Source organism: Macrobrachium nipponense, chromosome 38, assembly GCF_015104395.2.
Source record: "Macrobrachium nipponense isolate FS-2020 chromosome 38, ASM1510439v2, whole genome shotgun sequence".
Taxonomy (NCBI): Eukaryota; Metazoa; Arthropoda; class Malacostraca; order Decapoda; family Palaemonidae; genus Macrobrachium; species Macrobrachium nipponense.
Genome location: NC_061098.1, coordinates 18,713,276 through 18,731,851, shown reverse-complemented (window position 1 = coordinate 18,731,851; position 18,576 = coordinate 18,713,276). Strand labels below are relative to the sequence as shown.

The window sequence follows — 18,576 nt, the reverse complement described above, 5'->3', positions numbered from 1 at the left end:
ATAACCTTTAGGCCTTCATGTATGCACAGTAGTAGTAGGGTAAAAAAACTGCATGGTACAGGGGTGGACCATGTACGATCAATGTGTACAACCCAGGAAAAGTACATTATAACGCATCCTGACACTGGAGTAGAGGTCTTTAGCTCCGTTTCTCACCAACAACAAGTCGCGTCTGATGCCCATCTCCGATGTCAGGACGCGTTATAATGTACTTTTTTTGGGGTAGTACACATTGATCGTACATGGTCCACCCCTGTACCATGCGGTTTTTTACCCTATGTAGCTAAATTTATATATAAAATCATGTACCTTGTCATCTTATATTTCAATTGCCAAGGCTGTAGATACACATGATAGATTATCTTTTTAGCTACCCTTTTGACATAAAGGTGAAGTCAAAGAAAGCATTAAAGTGCATAATGCTGCATTACAATCCAGGAGTACTTGTATAACTATGAAAGTAAGTGATTCTCATCGATGAATTTATATGACTAAGGAAAAACAAGCAATAAATAGTTTATCTCCATCATACTAGCATATTCTTCTTCCCTTGCCAAATTAAAGATTATAGGGTAAGCTGGTATTGTGTTTTTGCAACTATTGGCATCTGTATGTAGAAATTTTCACTGCATTCCTTGTTTATTATGTGAACATGAAAATGTAGTAAAAAAAAAAAGATTTTGGCCTCTGCCCCCAATATATATTATACGTATAGCCTAATGGTCTTTATGATATCTGTCTAAAGCATATTTTTAATAAGGCTCTCAAATAGTAGTGGCTAATTGCTTTATAAGAAATGTGATCGAAAGGAAGTATTGCTTATTTCAGTACTTCTGCAACTATGTATTACAGAGGGTAAACACAATGACTTATCCCAGATCATAGAATTCAGAAACCAAAAGTAATAAAATTCTTTAATTGAATTGAAAGTATTATACGTATATTTAACATGATAAACAAACAGAAGTCAGTAATATGCATCTTCACAAAAATCTCAATAAAAGAGGTCAATGAAGCCATCTAACAAGGTCCTGCAGATTTGAATGTATGCCTTTTTTCTCTGAGGGGCGGTAGTGTTTGCTCACCTGAGGGTTGAAATGGGGTTTCGTTTCTGATGTGTTTGGGACCCTACGTCGCCCCATTCTTCCCAAAACTTGACTACTACCCTGGAATCTTTCTCCTGTACCTCAGCAGATTTATGTGTTGTAGAGTTGGTTCTATCCCTCCACGCCTCCCTTGCATCTGTTAGTAAAATTCCCTCCCAGATTTAAAGGAAAATAAAACGAAAAGGAGAGAGAGAGAAGCAGTTTTGAGTGATAGGGAGGGAGGTAAATAATTACAAAACATGTAAGCCCAATGAGTCTAAATAGAGTATAGTAGACTATAGGAAACTAACATTATAAGGTGATACGTTTGCATTTTGTCATAAACGTCTGAATGTTAGTTCCTCACTCTTGTTAAAAGAATAACAAATATAATTAGACAATTTTTTATTTTTCCATAGGGCTCATGCCTCCCCAGGAAATTACTGACACTCCCTTGGGGGCACACCCCCCCAGGTTGAGAACCACTGGTCTATTATATGTCAAAGACCTCTTGATGTAAATGGGCACATATCAGAGTGCACTACTGTAATAACCTTTGGGCTCATTTTGTCCTCAGGAGATGTGACAGGCTGTCTGTGCCCTTCTCCCAACGGTTTTTGGCAAAGTTTGGTATTCCTTTGTGGAATGGATCACTTATGGACTCCTCTTTACTCAATTTGAAGAGGGGGGTAGAAAAGGCATTTTGATAGCCTGGATGCCTTCATCCACCATGTAGTCTTCTTCAATTCTTTTAGGGGCTTCTAAGGAAATGGCATCAGTCTTTGGGAATAGCCACACCTATATTCAGTGTTGAGAAGGGTCATGCCTCCATGAAACCAAGATAAGGAAGTTAGGTGTGTCTATCCTTAAGGAATGACTTGGATTTTTCTCAACATCTCTGACCATTCCCTCCAGCCACAGCTAAAAGGGAAAGCAAGTGAAAGAAGAGGAGGGGCAAAATTAAGGTAGGTTGTCCTTCCCTCCAGCTGCCACAAGTAGGAGGAGCATATGCAATTGGGTGTTGTGGTAGCAACAAGAACATAGCCCAGGATAGTCATTTCCAACCCACCCTCTAAGACCTCCCAAAACTGGTCATGTCAGCAGAGGTGAGGACAGTGCTGGAGAAGAATGTGGTGGTAGTTGTGGAACACCACTCTACAGGCTTTTACAAGTACCTCAGGGTGAGGATGTTGACTTGTGGCAAGAGACCAGTCATTGACCTTTCCTTATAGAATGAGCTTGTTCAATTTCAAATTAAATAAAAAGCATTTAGTGTTTTGATTCCATCAAAGAGAGTGACTTTATGCACTCGGTGGATCCGAAGGATGCGTATTTTCACGTCCCCATGCTTTGAACAGACAGCAGCCCTACAGGTGTTCACACAAGTGTTTACCATGGTATTTGCCCGGCCCACTTGCAAGGGATATGATTTTGAGTTGCTTGATAATTGGCTAGTTTGACCTTCAAATAGGTATTATTATGATAGTGTTTGAATCATAGTTTAATATATTTGATGCATTATATGTGTTGGTAATGTTTACTTCCATGTTTGTTGTTTGTCATAACATTAGAATTTTTTATTTTGCTTTTCTTGATGATTTGTAATTGCAAATATTTTCTATAGCCTATCTTCATAATTTTTCTTAAATGTTTTTTAATATTAACATTTACTTTGATGAGTGTGCAAATTATAGCTTCTTGTTTTGATGGAGTTCATCCCATCATGATAAAATACCAATTTTGTCCTTGTTTGTCATAAGAGAGCATTTTTTTGTTACTAATTTTTAAGTGTGCATAAATATATCACATAAAGATATTGAATATGTTAAATTTTGAATATATTATGTTGTACAGTGCAGCTAAATTATCTGAAGCAAAACACTGCCAAGCTTAATTGTTGACTACTTAGAAAATCAGAACTCACAGCTATCATGGATTATAAGATGAGGTTTGGTTTTTGGGGAAAAGTTGAGGTCAGATATTACACATAGTCGAATATTACACAATTATGTATGGTATTTGATGTTTTAAAGAGATAATGAGGTGGTTAGCTGTCGTTGAGAAGTATCCATTATCTTGACATTTCTTTTATCTGGGACTTCTTAGGTCCCAGGGAGTTCAGATTAGTGTAGGTCAATCTTTGTTTGGAATTACATAGTACATTGCTTTCATCATAGGTTTTATTACTTATTACAATACATTTTGTTTATTTCTTTCAGTGCTTGTTGAAAGAGTATTTCTTCGTATTGGATCTGCAGCTACAGACGAGGCACTTGAGGAAGAACTTCTGAAATTTCTTGCCCCTGTTATTTTGAAGTTAGCTTCACCTCATGAACCTGTGCGGAAAAAGGTGAATAATTTCTTCACGTTGATCAACAAATGGAAAAGAAGCCAGTTAATTGGAAGTTATATGAATTATTTGAGAAACTTTCATGTAATTTTATTTGAATTGCAATATCACTTGTCTATTATGGTTTATTAGTAAAGTTTTCCTTTAAAAGGTGATGGAATTATTGATTCATGTCAATCGAAGAGTCAAGGACCATGAGAGTATTCAGCTCCCTGTAGAGGCTTTGTTAGCTCAGTATCAGAACCCAAGTGCTACTGCTTTTGTAACAGTAAGTAAAATTTACTTTTAATCAGGTTGAGGATTAGTTATGTGTTTTTTATTAAATATAACATCTTGGAAAAATGCTGCCATATATATTCTGTATATGTGAAAATTGGAATTAATTGTGTAATGTTTGTTTTTAATATTTTATCATTCTGTCCATACAGAATTTCTCCATTATCTACATCAGAATGGGATATCCACGCCTGGACCTCAACAAGCAAATTGAACTTTTACCATCAATGCTTAACAGTATGGAGGGAAAACCGTCTCAACACCAAGATAGGTAAAGGCTTTTAATATGTATTCATCATTTAATTTTGTGTTGGTTTCAATATACTGTCATTTTTTAAAGGTTACTTGAAATATTCTAATTTACAGAATTTGGCTTTTTCTTAGTTATTTAATCTCATAATTTGTATACCAGGAGTTATAGTGCTGCTGTAAAGTTCAAGCTGTCTGTAGGTGAAAGGTATATGTATTAATGTCAGCATTAGTATTTTCAAATGTTTTGTGATTTTCCTCATTACACACTTGGTAGTCATATATACAAACCAATCATATTTAACTTGCTCTCTGGAATTATAAGATTAAAAAGGCATACCATTTGTACAGTAGGAAAGGTGGCCTTATATCCTGTGCAAGAGCTCAAGAAGTCTGAGAAATTTATTTATCCTTATTGTTTAGGAGACACTAAATGTTTACCCATGACGAGTGAGAGGCAGACCACCTTCTCCCACTCTAGGATCCATTCTCAGTGATAAAATACCTTGTTGAATTCATCTGGCTTCATCATAGAATGTTATAGTCGATGTTGAAGTTGTAAGAAGGGTGAGAGGACTCAAACTGATGTCATTTTATAAACATTTCTCTTTTCCATCATTATCTCAATCTCTTCCGTATTTGATCAGTTTTCTTCCATGTTGTTGCCAAACATTCCAACTTCCTCTTCAAAGATTTGATTGTCAAGAAATTGCTGGGATTGGAATTATTTTCAAAGCCAGTAGTAGTTGTGATGGTTTTGTCAACCACCCAATAATGGTTGAACCTGAGGTTTCAGTATGCTAGTCATATTGATATCTCAAGGGTAAAGACTGTCTTAAGGAACTGACCCATGGATTCCAGTGGTGGGCTGATTTCTTGGGATAGGACTCTTGGGCTTAGAAGGAGGTTTTTGGATTGTTTGGTAGGCACTGAGGTAAATTTTATTTTGAAATTTGTATTTTAATAAAACTTACCAAACCTTCATCTAGCTGAATACTGCAATGATAGGGATTGAGGCTAGTGATCCCTTGTAATTATATCATAAAAACCAAAGAACCCGACTAACTGGAAAAAACTAAAGTAAATTATTATTCAGAAAATTATAGTATGTAGTGTTTTTTAAATGTTTATAATTTTGTTTTACATTTTCCAGTGTTATATCTTATGATGCCAGTTTTTGGTCTCATGAAGATTCCAGAAAGTGCTGAGAAGAGAGCTTCATTGTTTGGTCTCCGTGAACGTCCTGGGATTACAAAATTGCTCTTAGATTTTATGCTGGATGTTTTATTGCTACCTTATGGGTAAGAATTTACTGTACAGTAAAATAAATTAGTTGAATGTGTTGACTGCTATAGTTATTCTTGCTTTTGTTAGAACTTTGCGGATTGATTATTAGATTACCTTTTAAATATAATGTATCTCACATAAAGTGCAAACAAGACATTTTATTTCTCTTTAACAGAGCCATGCCATTGTCAAACCAAAGACCAGTTGAAGCCTCTGAAGATAATGCAGGAAAAGAAAGGCCCTCCTGTTCCCGGTGTTCAGCAGGAATGAATATTAGTGGGTTTAAGAGAGTGATGGGTGACAATCCACCCAAACCTGAAGAGTTGGAAAAACTTAAAGTTTCCATAATTAAATTTTTGAGTGCTGATGTACTACTTCCATCATCCGTAGTTCTTCATTTGATTGTTGGGGCAGCAGACACTAGGTTTTCTGTTGCTAATGCAGCCGATTTACATCTAAGGAGAATGGAGAGTGTGATTGAGTGGAATACAAAAAGTTCTGTTATTGCACCTATATATGTTCTTTTCCTTGGAACATTGATGCCTAAAGATCGAACACCAGCTGACAAATTCAAGAACCCTGCTAATACCCGTATTCGCTTAAAGTAAGCTAATGCCTTTTTTGCTTAAATCTAAAGAGGCCTGCAATTATGCACCATTGGCATTGAAAGTTTTCTTTGAATGCCTTTGGGGTCAGAATTCAAATGCCAAACTGAAACAACAGGGTGTTTCTTTCTTGCATCATATAGCATTTAATGCTGACAAGGATAAACTGGCACCAGTTGGAAGCGTTTTGTTTGGTGGAGTGGTGAAGGTCATTGAAGAGGAAAAGTCTGCCCACCCAAAACTTCGATCCTTAGCATATGGAGCCCTTGCTAGTATCTGTAAAACTTCAAATCTTTTGCTTTCCCTCCCCATCCTTCACAAACTGCATTATCTTCAGACACTTATGAATGCTTTTGACGCAAGAGGAAGGAGATGTCTTATTTGGCAAGTACAGGGAAGCACTGTTTCCATGGTAGCTCCATGTTTGGCAAGGCATTAGAAGAATCAAGTCAAGATCAGCTATGTATCTTGTTGTCAGATCACATCCTTCATCACAATCCTCAACTAAGACGCACTGCTGTCCACTATGCTGCGTCTGTATCCCTCCAGATCATGTTCCATCTCGTTCATCCTTATGGTGGCAACAGGTGACAAGTAAGTACAATACATTGTTTGTGAACATTTTTATCTATTAATCAAACATTTATAAATATGGTATATATTTATAAATTGCAGTTTTAGTAAGAGACTATATTTCAATCTTTTCATGTGCAGCCAAGACGATATCCGACTTGAATCACGCCGGCAGTTGTATAAAGCAGCAAAAGAAGCCAAAGATGGTAGTAAAATATTCCAAACTCCACCATTCTCAGCAGTGGTAGAATATGTTTTAAAGAGGGTTGACTCTCTGCCAAGAAGTAAATGGCATGATGTGGCAAATCAACCAATACCATTTCCACTTGCTGTCATGGAACAGGTGAGAATTTTGATTTCAAGCCAAGGTCATTTCTTTTATAGGAAGAGAATTATTGATAATATAATAATAATATATTGTATTTTATCTAAGTCTTATTATTGCTGCATTTCCAGGAGGAAAGTTAAAGTATGGACAGCCTAAATAAACTGTTCTTGGAACCTATTGGTTAACTACGTTTTTCATAGTATTGTATAGTATCAGTGTATAGTGGAGGTTTAGACATTTGGTATTTGATTCTTGGGAAAACTGGTGTAATTGGCAGATTTCAGAAATAATCTTAATTCTCTATAGCTTATTAGTGAGGATAATTTTAGATTCTCTGGAACAATATTGGACTGCTTCAAGCTCTTTGTTTCCATTTGGCTCACTAAAAGATATAGCCAGTCTATTTGGGTGAATAGTAGCATGGTGTTGATGCTTCACTCTTTCGTCGAGGCTCAGTAGATTCTACTGTTTTAGAAAGAGAGAAGTGAAGTGGATCTATCATTTTTATGGTGTTCAAAAGTCAGCTCTCATCCTCCATGATTGGAAATAGTGATATCAGTCTTAGAAACAAGTGTGCTCTGGTTGGCTATTGTATGACTGTATGTGCTTACATTTGTGTCAAGTGGCTGTTCTGTCATTGGCAAACTTTAATCTTGTATGTTGTGAACATTGCGCTATATTTTGTTCCAGAATGGCTTTTCAAGGTAGTAAGCATACTAGAAAAATAAAGCAGGACTTGCAGGATATTGCCACTCCCTTAGAAATTGAATTATTAAAGAAATCAGATTCTAGTTTTCTATAGGAAAGTGTTATAGAGGAGCACAAGATCATCTATATTTTATATCAAGTGCCAGAGAGAACAACTAATTATGGTTGTGGTTAAGATAAATTTCAGCCACAACTCATCAGAAAGCTATGAGAAAATTCAAGTTATCCAAAGTTGGACTAAGTGCATTATCAGTGATTCACTCCATATTGCCAAAGGGGAAGCCATTGTCGTACCAAGAAATGAAGATCTCGAGGCAGTAGGTCTCTTTGGATGGGTTACTGAGTAACTTTTGGGCTTACCAGAGAAATCAGGTTATTAATATCGGTGACAAATGAAAGTATGTTAAGACTTAATTCTTGTCTGTTTGTGCCAGACTTCTAGCACACTTACAGCAGCAAAGATGCCTAGTACGTTGCTGCTTTCACTTTGACTAATTGCAGAGTTCATGATGGAAGCTGTGGCCTGACAGTTTTTGGCAAGATGAGGATGGTGAGGAATTTGTGGGCTTTTATGACAGGATGAGACTAGTTTCATATAGATTAGGAGTTATTCTCAATTTAACAGCTCTTAAGTCTTGCAATACTGCAAAGTATTAGGGACATTTAAGCCAAGAGAGCAACATCTATTAAACAAGCTGCCATGGAGGATTATTTTAGAAGAGCTGCTAAAAGAGCTTATTTCCTCATTTGCCACTCTCATAACATTGTCTACAGCAACTCTTGATCCTCCTACATGGTCCATACAACTTAGCACCAATGCTAAGTCTCTTCTCCCTAGAGCTGAGCACTAAAGAAATTGATAGAGATTGAAGACTTGAGCAGTCTGATATTGATTTAGAGCTCCTAGAGCATTTTGTAGAGCTCTGCATTTTAACATATCCATGTTGTAGCCTCTTCACCAAGCCACTTAGTACATATGTAGATAATAGAACTAGATGTACAAGTTAAACTTATTTGTTATATTTTGAATTGTAACAGGTGGTTAAGTTATGGGATTATGAGTTTATATATTGTACAAGTATTTCAATAAGAAAATTTTGTGGTTGTAATGGTAGCAGTGATGGCAGTAACATTTACTTGTATCAATACCATATTGTTGACTAACAAAAACTTTTTGGCACTAGTAGGATAGGGAATTTGGTAGTTGAGTGTTATGGTTATGTTTAGATGTTTTATTTTGATTAGAACACACTTTGGTCATATTAGTAGTGATGGTAGGAATATATTAGTCCATAATATATTTTGTTAGTCATCACAAAATATGTTAGGAACTAAGGCTTTTTAATGGAATTATTCCGATTGAGTTAACAGGTTCTGTCCCCAAGATATTGAATAATCAGTCTTAAACCAAATTTGAATGTTTTAGCAGACAGAGAGCATTAATGTGGCATATGGTATATATTTCTTGAAATTTGTTTGCACATAGATTTGTGACATTTTTATATGGAAAAGTTCTGTCATACTTTTGGGAATATCTGGAGTTAGATCATTAGTTTAAAATTGTATCTTTGTCATGAGGGATTTAACTGCTGACCTGAGTATTTACTATGTTATTTTTGCAGTATTTTTACAGTATTTGGTAACAATTTATTTTGTTCAGTATGCAAGAGACATCCTATCCTGTACAATAGATTTAGAGACTAAATATTTGATTTTGATATTCCCAGATGCTGAAATACTTAGAGCACTGTTTAGCAGTTGAAGCTGGAATTTTGTCAATATCAGAAGAGGGCCTATTATGGTCCAATCCACCAGTTATTGGCCAGCTTGTGCACAAAATACTAGATGAACACAATTATAAGGTAGCATCTGGTGTGAAAGAAAAAGGTATTTGGATATGTTTAGTTTGCTCTTTTTCTAGTAACTTGATTCTTGTGTTAAAGTTAACAGTATTTGCGTACAGTGTCTTTTTGAATATATTGTACTTGTTCCATGTACCACTTAATACTTTTGCAGTATCTTATTATGAAGTAAGTGAGTCTTATTGCTACTCGTAGAATTGAAAAGTTGCTAGATAAATTTTGAAATTAGACAGATGAGTTAGTAGAGATTAAAAAGGAACTTATAACTACAAGAAACTTAAAACTACAGGACAGAGACAAATACACCTGGAGCCAAAGGGATGCTGATAAGAACCTATTTTACTTCTTATAGTCACAAGTTTTGCTTTTGGCTCTGTTACCAGTTGATTGGTGTGGGAGTTTACTGTCCTCTTCAATCTTTTTTTAGAGCAGATATTTTTGAGAGGGATAGTTTCCTTGATAACTTTCTCATTTTAATTATACACTTCCCCAGTTATTATATAGCTAAGAGTTTCATTTGCAGCTATATAATTACTGGGTAAGTATAATTAAAACTATTTTATCATAAAAATGTAATTTTCTTTATAATTTTCAATGTTTTTCACAAGTACCTGTATCATAGTTTTACATAGAGAATGGAGACAGGCTTAAAATAGCACCAAGTATGAAATAAACAGACTACCCTTACAATATGAACGAGTTACATTCCAAATGGCCATTTGTATCTTTAATTGTTTGCAAATTGGTTTCGTGCCTATTGAAGTAGTATATTCTTTGGTATAAAGTCAATAAAGTACTGTACATTTTTCATCCTACAAAACACAATACAGGCAGCCCCCAGTTAACGACTGGGGTTCCATTCCTTGGGGGCCTGACCCTAACCAAAAATCATCGCTAACCAAAATTCAAAAGTCTATAGGTGCCACAATTCCCCTTACATTGCCCTAGACTTGTTAACGATGCCTTAGACAGTGTAACAGCCAGATATTTTTTTAATGTCAGATTTGATGAAACTTACTGGTAAATCTTGGCCTAGTATAAGAGAGAAAGAGAGAAAAGGTCACCTTCTTCAGACTGCTAATGTTTCCTCCATCATTGCTTAAACGCTACAGCTATAAACAACTGAATGATAACAGTTGTTTTGCTACAACAACCAATTCAAATCTGATAACAACAATGTTTTGCTTGCATTCCAGCCATCATACGATAGTAAGAAATTAATGTAGTTATGTTAATTAAGTAGAACAGGACTTTAGTATTTTTGCATTACAGTGTTCCACCTGTATTCGCTGGGGATGTGTACCCCAGACACCTGTGAATAGTTAAAACCCTCGAAAAGTTACAACCACCACTAAAATGCTTATAACTGCCTATCTTGAAAGTTCAGATACCTAATGTATACCTGAATAAAATCTACTTCAAAAAATACCTAAAATTACTAACCTATATGTATTGATCTCGATGTTATATTATTAATATAATTTCAAAATCATCTTAAAGATTTTACCATTAAAAATGTATACCTACAGCCAAATTTACAGAGAGAGGGAGAGAGAGAGACCATTGAATGGCAACATCATATATCTGACCATCAAGAGTGAAATTATGATTGTTCATATACGAAACAAACCTTCGGTCTTAACATTAGGATTTACTAGCGCCAAGCTGGAAACGGTAGAATTAAAATTACACTTGTGAGATCCAGGGGACTAATGGCATCTATACAGGTCACAGGGCATGTATACGACCCCAGAATGCCCACGGCTACCTGTGACCCACCAGTTATTTTCCTACCACCGCCTTTAAGATAAGACGTGTTACTGTCTATCAGATTTAAAGCCAGTTTTTCAGTTTGCCCGTTCTTTATCCATTTCATTTTTTTTTTATTTTTCATTCCTATTACCTTTTCTTTCTCCGAGTGTGATCAGTGTGTGGTAAGAGTGTATACGTGGTATGATGGAGAATTTTGCCTCAACATCGGGATCGGTCTACCGTTTCGAAGAGGAGACAAAGGAAATTCTGAGACAGAGAGAGTAACTCCTAGACTCCGACTCCTTCCCCTCCGCCAATACGTATATCAAACTGTCATTTACTCCCCACCCTCCTTCCTCCAAGTGGATAAAAAGACTGGGAATCACTATTTTTATTAATCTTATCAATATTTGAATCATTTATTTATATTGCAAAACAAATAAACATACGTAAGTAAGAGAGAGAGAGAGAGGTTATTGTTTAATCTCATTAAACTTAATATTATTTGAAAACTAGTACTGTATATTATTATTTCACCATAAAATGTAGTAATACCCTTAAAGATATACTGTATACATAAACTTCCATGCCAAACAGAGGGCGAGAGTTACCACTGTGACATGTGCATCTCATGTGGCAAGAGAGAGAGAGAGAGATCCTTATTTAAAAGAGTGAAATGGATAGATTATTGTATTTCTTTAAAATACTATCACATTTGAATTTTGAAATTAGTATATTATTAATATATTATTATTATTATGTGAAAATATTAATAAACATATACACATGTACCATAGAAATTCTCTCATCTCAGTAAAAGAGAAAGAGAGAGAGAGAGAGTTATCCGTATTTGAAAGAGTGAAATGGAAAGGGTATTGTAGTATTTCTTTAAAATACTATCACATATGATTTTGGAATTATAGTTATAGTATTATAGTTATATATTATTATTATTATTTGAAAATATTAATAAAACATGATACATACATGTCACCATAAAAATCTCATCTCAGTAAAGTGGAGAGAGAGAGAGAGAGACACAACACACCCCCTCCCCTCCTGTCACATTACTTGATATATTTGAGCTGTTGGTCCTCAGCTTGGTACCTGGACTTCGAAAGAAAGATGCATGAAGACTGGGATTTCCTTCATTCTTACATAATTTTTTAATTTATAAACTAAAACTTCTACTAATTCACTATAGTATTTCCTTTAATGAATTGATATTATTGCTGTTTACATTAATATTGATATTTGAAAATTAGTAAATCATTTATTTATCATACAAAAAACATACATCTCTGAGAGAGATAGAGAGAGTTATCCATTATTTTGAAACAGTGAAATGAAAAGATTATTGTCGAATTTCTGTAAAATACTATCACATATGATTTTTGTAATTACAATTATTATCATTTTAAAATATTAATAAACATATATACATGTACTATAAAAATCCAAATCTCAGTAAAGAGAGAGAGAGAGAGAGAGAGAGGAGAGAGAGAGAGAGAGAGAGAGAGAGAGAGAGAGAGAGAGAGAGAGAGAGAGAGAAACACACTCCCTCCCCTCCAGTCACATTATGTGATATATTTGACAGTTGTTGGACCTCAGTTTGGTACTGGAATTCAAAGAAAGATGCGTGAAAACTGGGATTTCCTTCAATCTTACATTATTTTTAATTTTAATTTATTAAACTGCAAATCTTTAACGAATTGATTGCTATTTAACATTTTATAGCTTATTTGAAATTAACTGTACCTTAAGAGTTTCTGCACCTACGACTTACTACAACGATGAGTACTTCGACATCAAAGGCGTCGAAGAAAATATCCGGGTGTTTATCTGCTTCTTGTGATATCCAGGAAGTCTCGAAGCATGAGACGGCTTCATGTTCACATGCCAGGGAATTCCAAACAACAGATTCAAAACAACAGGGGGCAAACTAAACCGGCTTTAAAAGGACGAAGCAAAGCACGTCCTCTCTTAAAGGCGGTAAGAAAATAACTAACGGGGTCACGAGTGAAAGCTGGGTATGTGGGTGGCTCCCACATGGTCTTGTGACCATGCACAGATGCCAATAGTCCCTTGCGTACACAATTATTTTAAACTTTACTGGTTTCCAGCTGGCGCTGAGTATTTATCCTAATATTAAGACCGAAGGTTTGTAAGTTATAAAATACAAATAGGTTAAAAATTTGTCATATTTATCATACAGAAAACATACATCTCTGTAAGAAGAGAGAGAGAGAATTATTATTGTTATTATGTGATATAATTTAATCTTTATTAAACTTACTAATACAGGTATTGATCAATATTATATTTTTAAAATTAGTAAATCATTTTGTATCATAAAAATGTATTTAGTCATGAAAATAAATCAAAATACACTAATTTGGGATTATTTATTGCCGTAAAAACCCGCGAATAGGCGAATTTCCCTCAAATAATGGGTAGATAAGTCCAGAGAGAAATCCGCGAATCCGGAGAACGTGAATACGGGGGGCCCCCACTGTATACCTTTATTTGCTATGGAGAAAATATTGGCAAGGAAAGATAGTACTGCTAAATTTCAGCTGCAATTGTAGCTGAACCTGAGAAAAAAAATGTTCACATGCTAATGACTATAAATTATCTATGATCAGCAACAGGGATGCAACTCTAACGCAAATAGTAGTGGGAATAAAAGTACTTAATAAAAAATATTGGCCATGAAAGAACACATTTTACTGTTTTTTTCACGGCAACAAAAGATAAATATATTTGAATCTCGTTTATTATGAAATAGGATGAAAATAATGAAAGTAATGTGTTTTTTACACAAAATAAATGCTCCCACCGGCACCATTCTATTACCGAATGTAATATGTTTTTTACAAAAAGAAATATGCTCCCAACACCATTATTAACGGAAAAAGTAACAATCGAGTTCACAACACAACTTATTCAAGTCATATTTCAACTTAAAAGCGCTTCATATAACAAAAGATAACCTTGTTCCATGTAAATAGTTTCTAGAGATCTATTTATGCTAAATAGAAGCAAGAAAATTGCCCGCCCGTGGATGGAAGAGACAGAAGTCCTTTGAAATTTTCATAGAGCTTGGTACCTTTACACAAACTCTGGTACAGGGCCCTACCAGCCTCTTGCATTGATCTTCCAGGTGTTTAGGAGATTGCAGGAGTCACTTTTCCCCTGCTGATGCACATGACTGGAAAAAGTTGGTAATTCAGGATGGTATCTCCAATCTCAAAATACCACCCTGATCGTTATTAAAGGAGTGAGTCATTCGTATAGAAGGTGAAGGTTTTTTTAAATTTGTTCCTTAGAAAAACACATAGCAATTCTTTTTTCAGTAATTTATAGGTACAGTCAACGCCGCCTAATTGTTTTTGTGGATTCGCGCCTCACGTATTTTGCGCTTTTACCGTGGAACGTAAATCCACATTATTCCCAGAATATTGCCTATTCACAGAATTTTTCTAAAAAAATATTCATAATTAGTGTATTTTTCATATATATAGGCAGGTACAAGCATTTTTAGAGGGAGTTTTTGGTGTTTTGAAGTATCAAAAATAGGCAGTTTTTTAAAGCATTTTTCAGAGGGAATGTCTTGTATTTGTGGATTTTAGCTATTCTATTGGGGTAGGGGGTGTGGTCCCTATCCTCCGAGAAACCTGGTGGTCGACTACTTATTCATGCGATGCCTGTGTTTTACTTAAAGGTGAAGGTATAATATATGAGACATTGGACTAAAGTATTCCATGAATATTTCAGGCCCCAATCCATTCATGAAGTACGTTGGTTTTGCTGAGTTAGCTTGCCAATGCTTGTCTGCTGTTGCGTTGGAGTCTATTCTGAGAATTGTAGCTGGTTGCTCCAGAAATATTTATCAAACATTACTCCCTCAGGTGGACTGGATCAGGGTTAGTATTACTTTAACAGTATAATTTTCTACTGGCAATCTTTTTTATGGAAATATGTAAAATGTTATGAAGAAATTTATGGAATTTTGATTTATTATATGAATTAAATCCAGAAAATTTATTATTTTCTCTAGAGTTTTATATATTACTAAAAATTAATGTTCATGTACAGAAATTTGTCCTGCGTGGTGGGTATTATGGTGAAGTTGCAGCACATCTCTTTGGTGTCGTTGCTGGCCAAATTCAGAATCAAGATGAGTTCGAGAAATTATCTATTCTGTTGTCAACATGAAAACACTTGTGAGTATTACTGTCAATTCATGTTTTTCTTTTCTTTTTACTTTTTCAAATATTATTTGTACATTTTGTCAACTGTTACTTAAGATTAAGGTGGTAGTTTCTGGATCTAATTTCTGCCCGGAAAGTTTTACGTATTATAACAATTTTGGTGTTTCGTACATAAACACTCAACTTCACCTCTTACTGAAGTATAGCTTAAGCATTAAAATTGGTACATATGTTGTATGGTGGTTGATCTTGTCACAAGCTGGATGTACTTTCTGGTAGATGATTAAATTTTAAGCATTTTTCTCAATTCATGCATTTCACTTTTCATCTATATTGCTTGACATTTTTTTTTTTTTGAATCAGTCCTACCTCTTATTCATTGATCCAAATAGTATTAAAAAAAAATTAAGAATTCTTATATCTTTTTATTCCAGTAAATGTAGAATAACCAAGAGAAAGGTATTTTATATGAAAGGTAATGTTTTGTTACTAAACTTGAATTTTTCTTTTATAGCGTCTGGATAGTCAAGAAAGCTGCGTTTTAGCTGAGTAGGACATAGTTATTCCTTTTATATCAACAAACTAAAGAAGAATGATATTATTTTAGAAGACTGGCCATCTTTTGAGACAGTAGTGAAAGATCTTGGTGAGTATTTGGAATATTTTTCTTGTCTTGGATGTGCATTATTTCAGACTTTATGTTAAATTGCAGGCTTTATATGTTAATACTTTTTTTTTTTTTTTTTTTTTTACTTAATGTAACTTCCAGTCATTAAAGTTAACTATGGGTTTGGTTAGTATCTGAATGAATAACCAACAGTTAATTGTGGGAAATTTGTTTGCCATGCTGCTAGTCCTTATGGTTTTAAATATTTGAGGAAATATTGAATTTTGTCAATAATTGGAGCAGTGGTGGCTTTGGTACTTAAGCTTTCTTGACCGTAGCTGAGAATCATCACAAATATTAATAGTCTGTTGCAGGACCAACAGTGGTTTACAGTGAATCTATAAAGCAAATCAGTTGTGGTGTGAATCAGGAAAAAATAAAGTAATTGTTACTTATTACTGTAACAAAAATATAAAATAGAACCTTGGATTTTATTACATAACTCTGATGCAAGAATATATGAAAACTAAGAAACCAAGCTCTTCTTCGATTAGAGTATGTTTCAATGAAAGAAATTTCTTGAAGTTCTGGTGCACAAGGTTTTTCTTTAGACTGCTACCACATGTTTGCCTTATTTTATGGAGTCTCTTATGGACTTTTACCAGCGCTTTAACCTTCTTCAGTTGTTGACTCAGGTTTCTTTGTCTGTCTTGGTCTTTTGAAGAGGCATGTGCTTGAGACAGGCAAGGTGCTTTGGACTAATATTAAGGCAAAGGTGTTGTCCAAATCTCTTAATAGAGTTATTGAAGTCCCTGGGCACTGTGGGAATACCAAATACTCCGTGAGCAGGTACAGATGCCAATAGTCCCTGGATCACACAAGTTTTTTATTAATTTTACTCGATTTTCCAGCTGGTACTAGAAGATTTTCCTAATATTAAGACCTCAGGTTTGTTAGTTATGAAAAGTACAAATTGATTAAACATTTGTCATTTTATTTTTTGAGCTTTTGGTCAGTACATTCGTGTCTTATCTGTGCCAGCTTAAGGAGTTGAAGTGCCAGCTGGCATTAAAGCATGGGAGGAGTTATTAGAGTTTTGACTTGTGTGACAAAGCTATTTCAGACACTGCTGGCAAATGTTCTCATGACAGTACTAACTCTGTTGTGAAGAAGAGAGAGCAATTCTGATCAATATATTCATTGAAGGTGTCTCCTGCTTAGAAAATGTCTTTTATTGGAAGTGTCCTGCTTAGAAAATGGCAGCTGTTTGGTTCCTCTTTTGTCCCCTTAAACTGACACTGTTAAACGATAAGAAAGGATATACCAGAACAAGAAAAGAGGGGATTTCTTAGACAATCTCTAAAATCTGGCAGGAAAAGTCTTGCTTCTTGTCTCCCTTCAGCCCCTCCAGTCAAGAGTCACCACTCCTCATCTCAGGACTCTTCTACAATGTTGAAGTCCTTTCATGGATCTTGTTCAGCTACTCACTTTACTTAAAAGGAATGAAGTGGCTAGCCTTCAGATTCCAGTAGGGAGCTGACTGCATGTCTTCTGGTATGTTTGGAGAGACTTAGCAAAACCTTTGGGTGTTAGGCACTTGCGGAGGGCTGTCTATAGTTCTGTTTCTAGTTTCCCCTCCACTGGCGTCATCACCTATAACCTTTCCTTGGTATCTGCATCAGCAGAAGTATCTGGTGCTGCAGAAAGAGGTGGTCACTACTTGAGAAGAATGCAATAGACAGGTGTTGATAAAGGGTTCACGATCAACTTTTTATGGTGCCAAAGGTATCTTGAGGTTGGCATTCAGTTCTAGATGTATCAAGATTTCACCAGTCATGTCTGTTCCCATTTTCCATGGAATCATTCAGTATGGTGTTAGCAGCTATCCAGGAGAACAATGGATGTTATGGCTGACTACCAGGAATCCTATTTTTATATACCAAAATATACAAAAAAAATCCTGTCATGGTGTCTTTAATAGTAGGTAAGATTAATCCCAAATAACAGATTGTCATAATAAGCTTTTTTATTTGGATATTATACCTTCTGTTAAAGCAGAACTCTCCCCAGCTTCCTCACAACTTAAGTGGGCTGTCAAGGGGAATTCTGAAAAGAGGTAAAATATTCAAAATAAACTTGGTGGAGAACAGGTAACTAGACAGTCATCTGTGTCAGTAAGCAATCTTTTTATTTAGAATGCCGACATGCTTAGAGCTGAGCTATAGCTATCTTCAACAGTATTTAAGTGTCCCAAATAATAATTTTTAATGAAAAATTTATATTTTATCAATTAAAGTTTATTTGTCGTAAGAGTAATGTCTTTGTATTTGCCCAAATTTCAGAAATGTGTTGGGCCACTGAGTTTCAGGTTTTGATGTAAATATGAGAAACTAAGTTGTGAATTATTTTCAGTTACTCAAACTTCTTGCTGAGAATTGCCCACTGCAGAATTCTATTGTCATAGCACTAGGCGAAATAGCCCGGCAAAGTCCTTTACCTCTGCCAGCTGATAATGAAGAACAGGATACGCAGAAAGCAACATTGCTTTCACTTATTAATGCACTTGTCAAGATATTTGTAAATAAGAAGATTCATCAAAGGTACGTGTTTAGAAGTATGTTTTGTCCCTTTTATCACCATAGCTTCTTTGTACTTATAAATATTAATCCACAGTTATCAA

At 35.1% G+C, this 18,576-nt stretch overlaps 2 protein-coding genes across 2 annotated transcripts in view; both read left to right on the top strand.

Annotated features, from left to right (window-relative positions):
- Positions 1 to 4,181, top strand: part of LOC135209768 (proteasome adapter and scaffold protein ECM29-like) — a 28,518-nt gene extending 24,337 nt beyond the window's left edge. The window contains exons 2-5 of the mRNA XM_064242552.1: positions 3,305 to 3,435; positions 3,587 to 3,703; positions 3,864 to 3,982; positions 4,124 to 4,181. Of these exons, the coding sequence (XP_064098622.1) occupies positions 3,305 to 3,435; positions 3,587 to 3,703; positions 3,864 to 3,982; positions 4,124 to 4,181 (425 nt within the window). The remainder of the gene's footprint in view (positions 1 to 3,304; positions 3,436 to 3,586; positions 3,704 to 3,863; positions 3,983 to 4,123) is intronic.
- Positions 4,182 to 6,378: 2,197 nt separating this feature from the next.
- LOC135209766 (uncharacterized) lies at positions 6,379 to 15,293 on the top strand. The gene is made up of 5 exons (XM_064242551.1): positions 6,379 to 6,446; positions 6,567 to 6,768; positions 9,189 to 9,348; positions 14,853 to 15,001; positions 15,174 to 15,293. The coding sequence occupies exons 1-5, from the start codon at positions 6,379 to 6,381 to the stop codon at positions 15,291 to 15,293; spliced, it is 699 nt and encodes a 232-aa protein (XP_064098621.1).
- Positions 15,294 to 18,576: the final 3,283 nt, after the last annotated feature.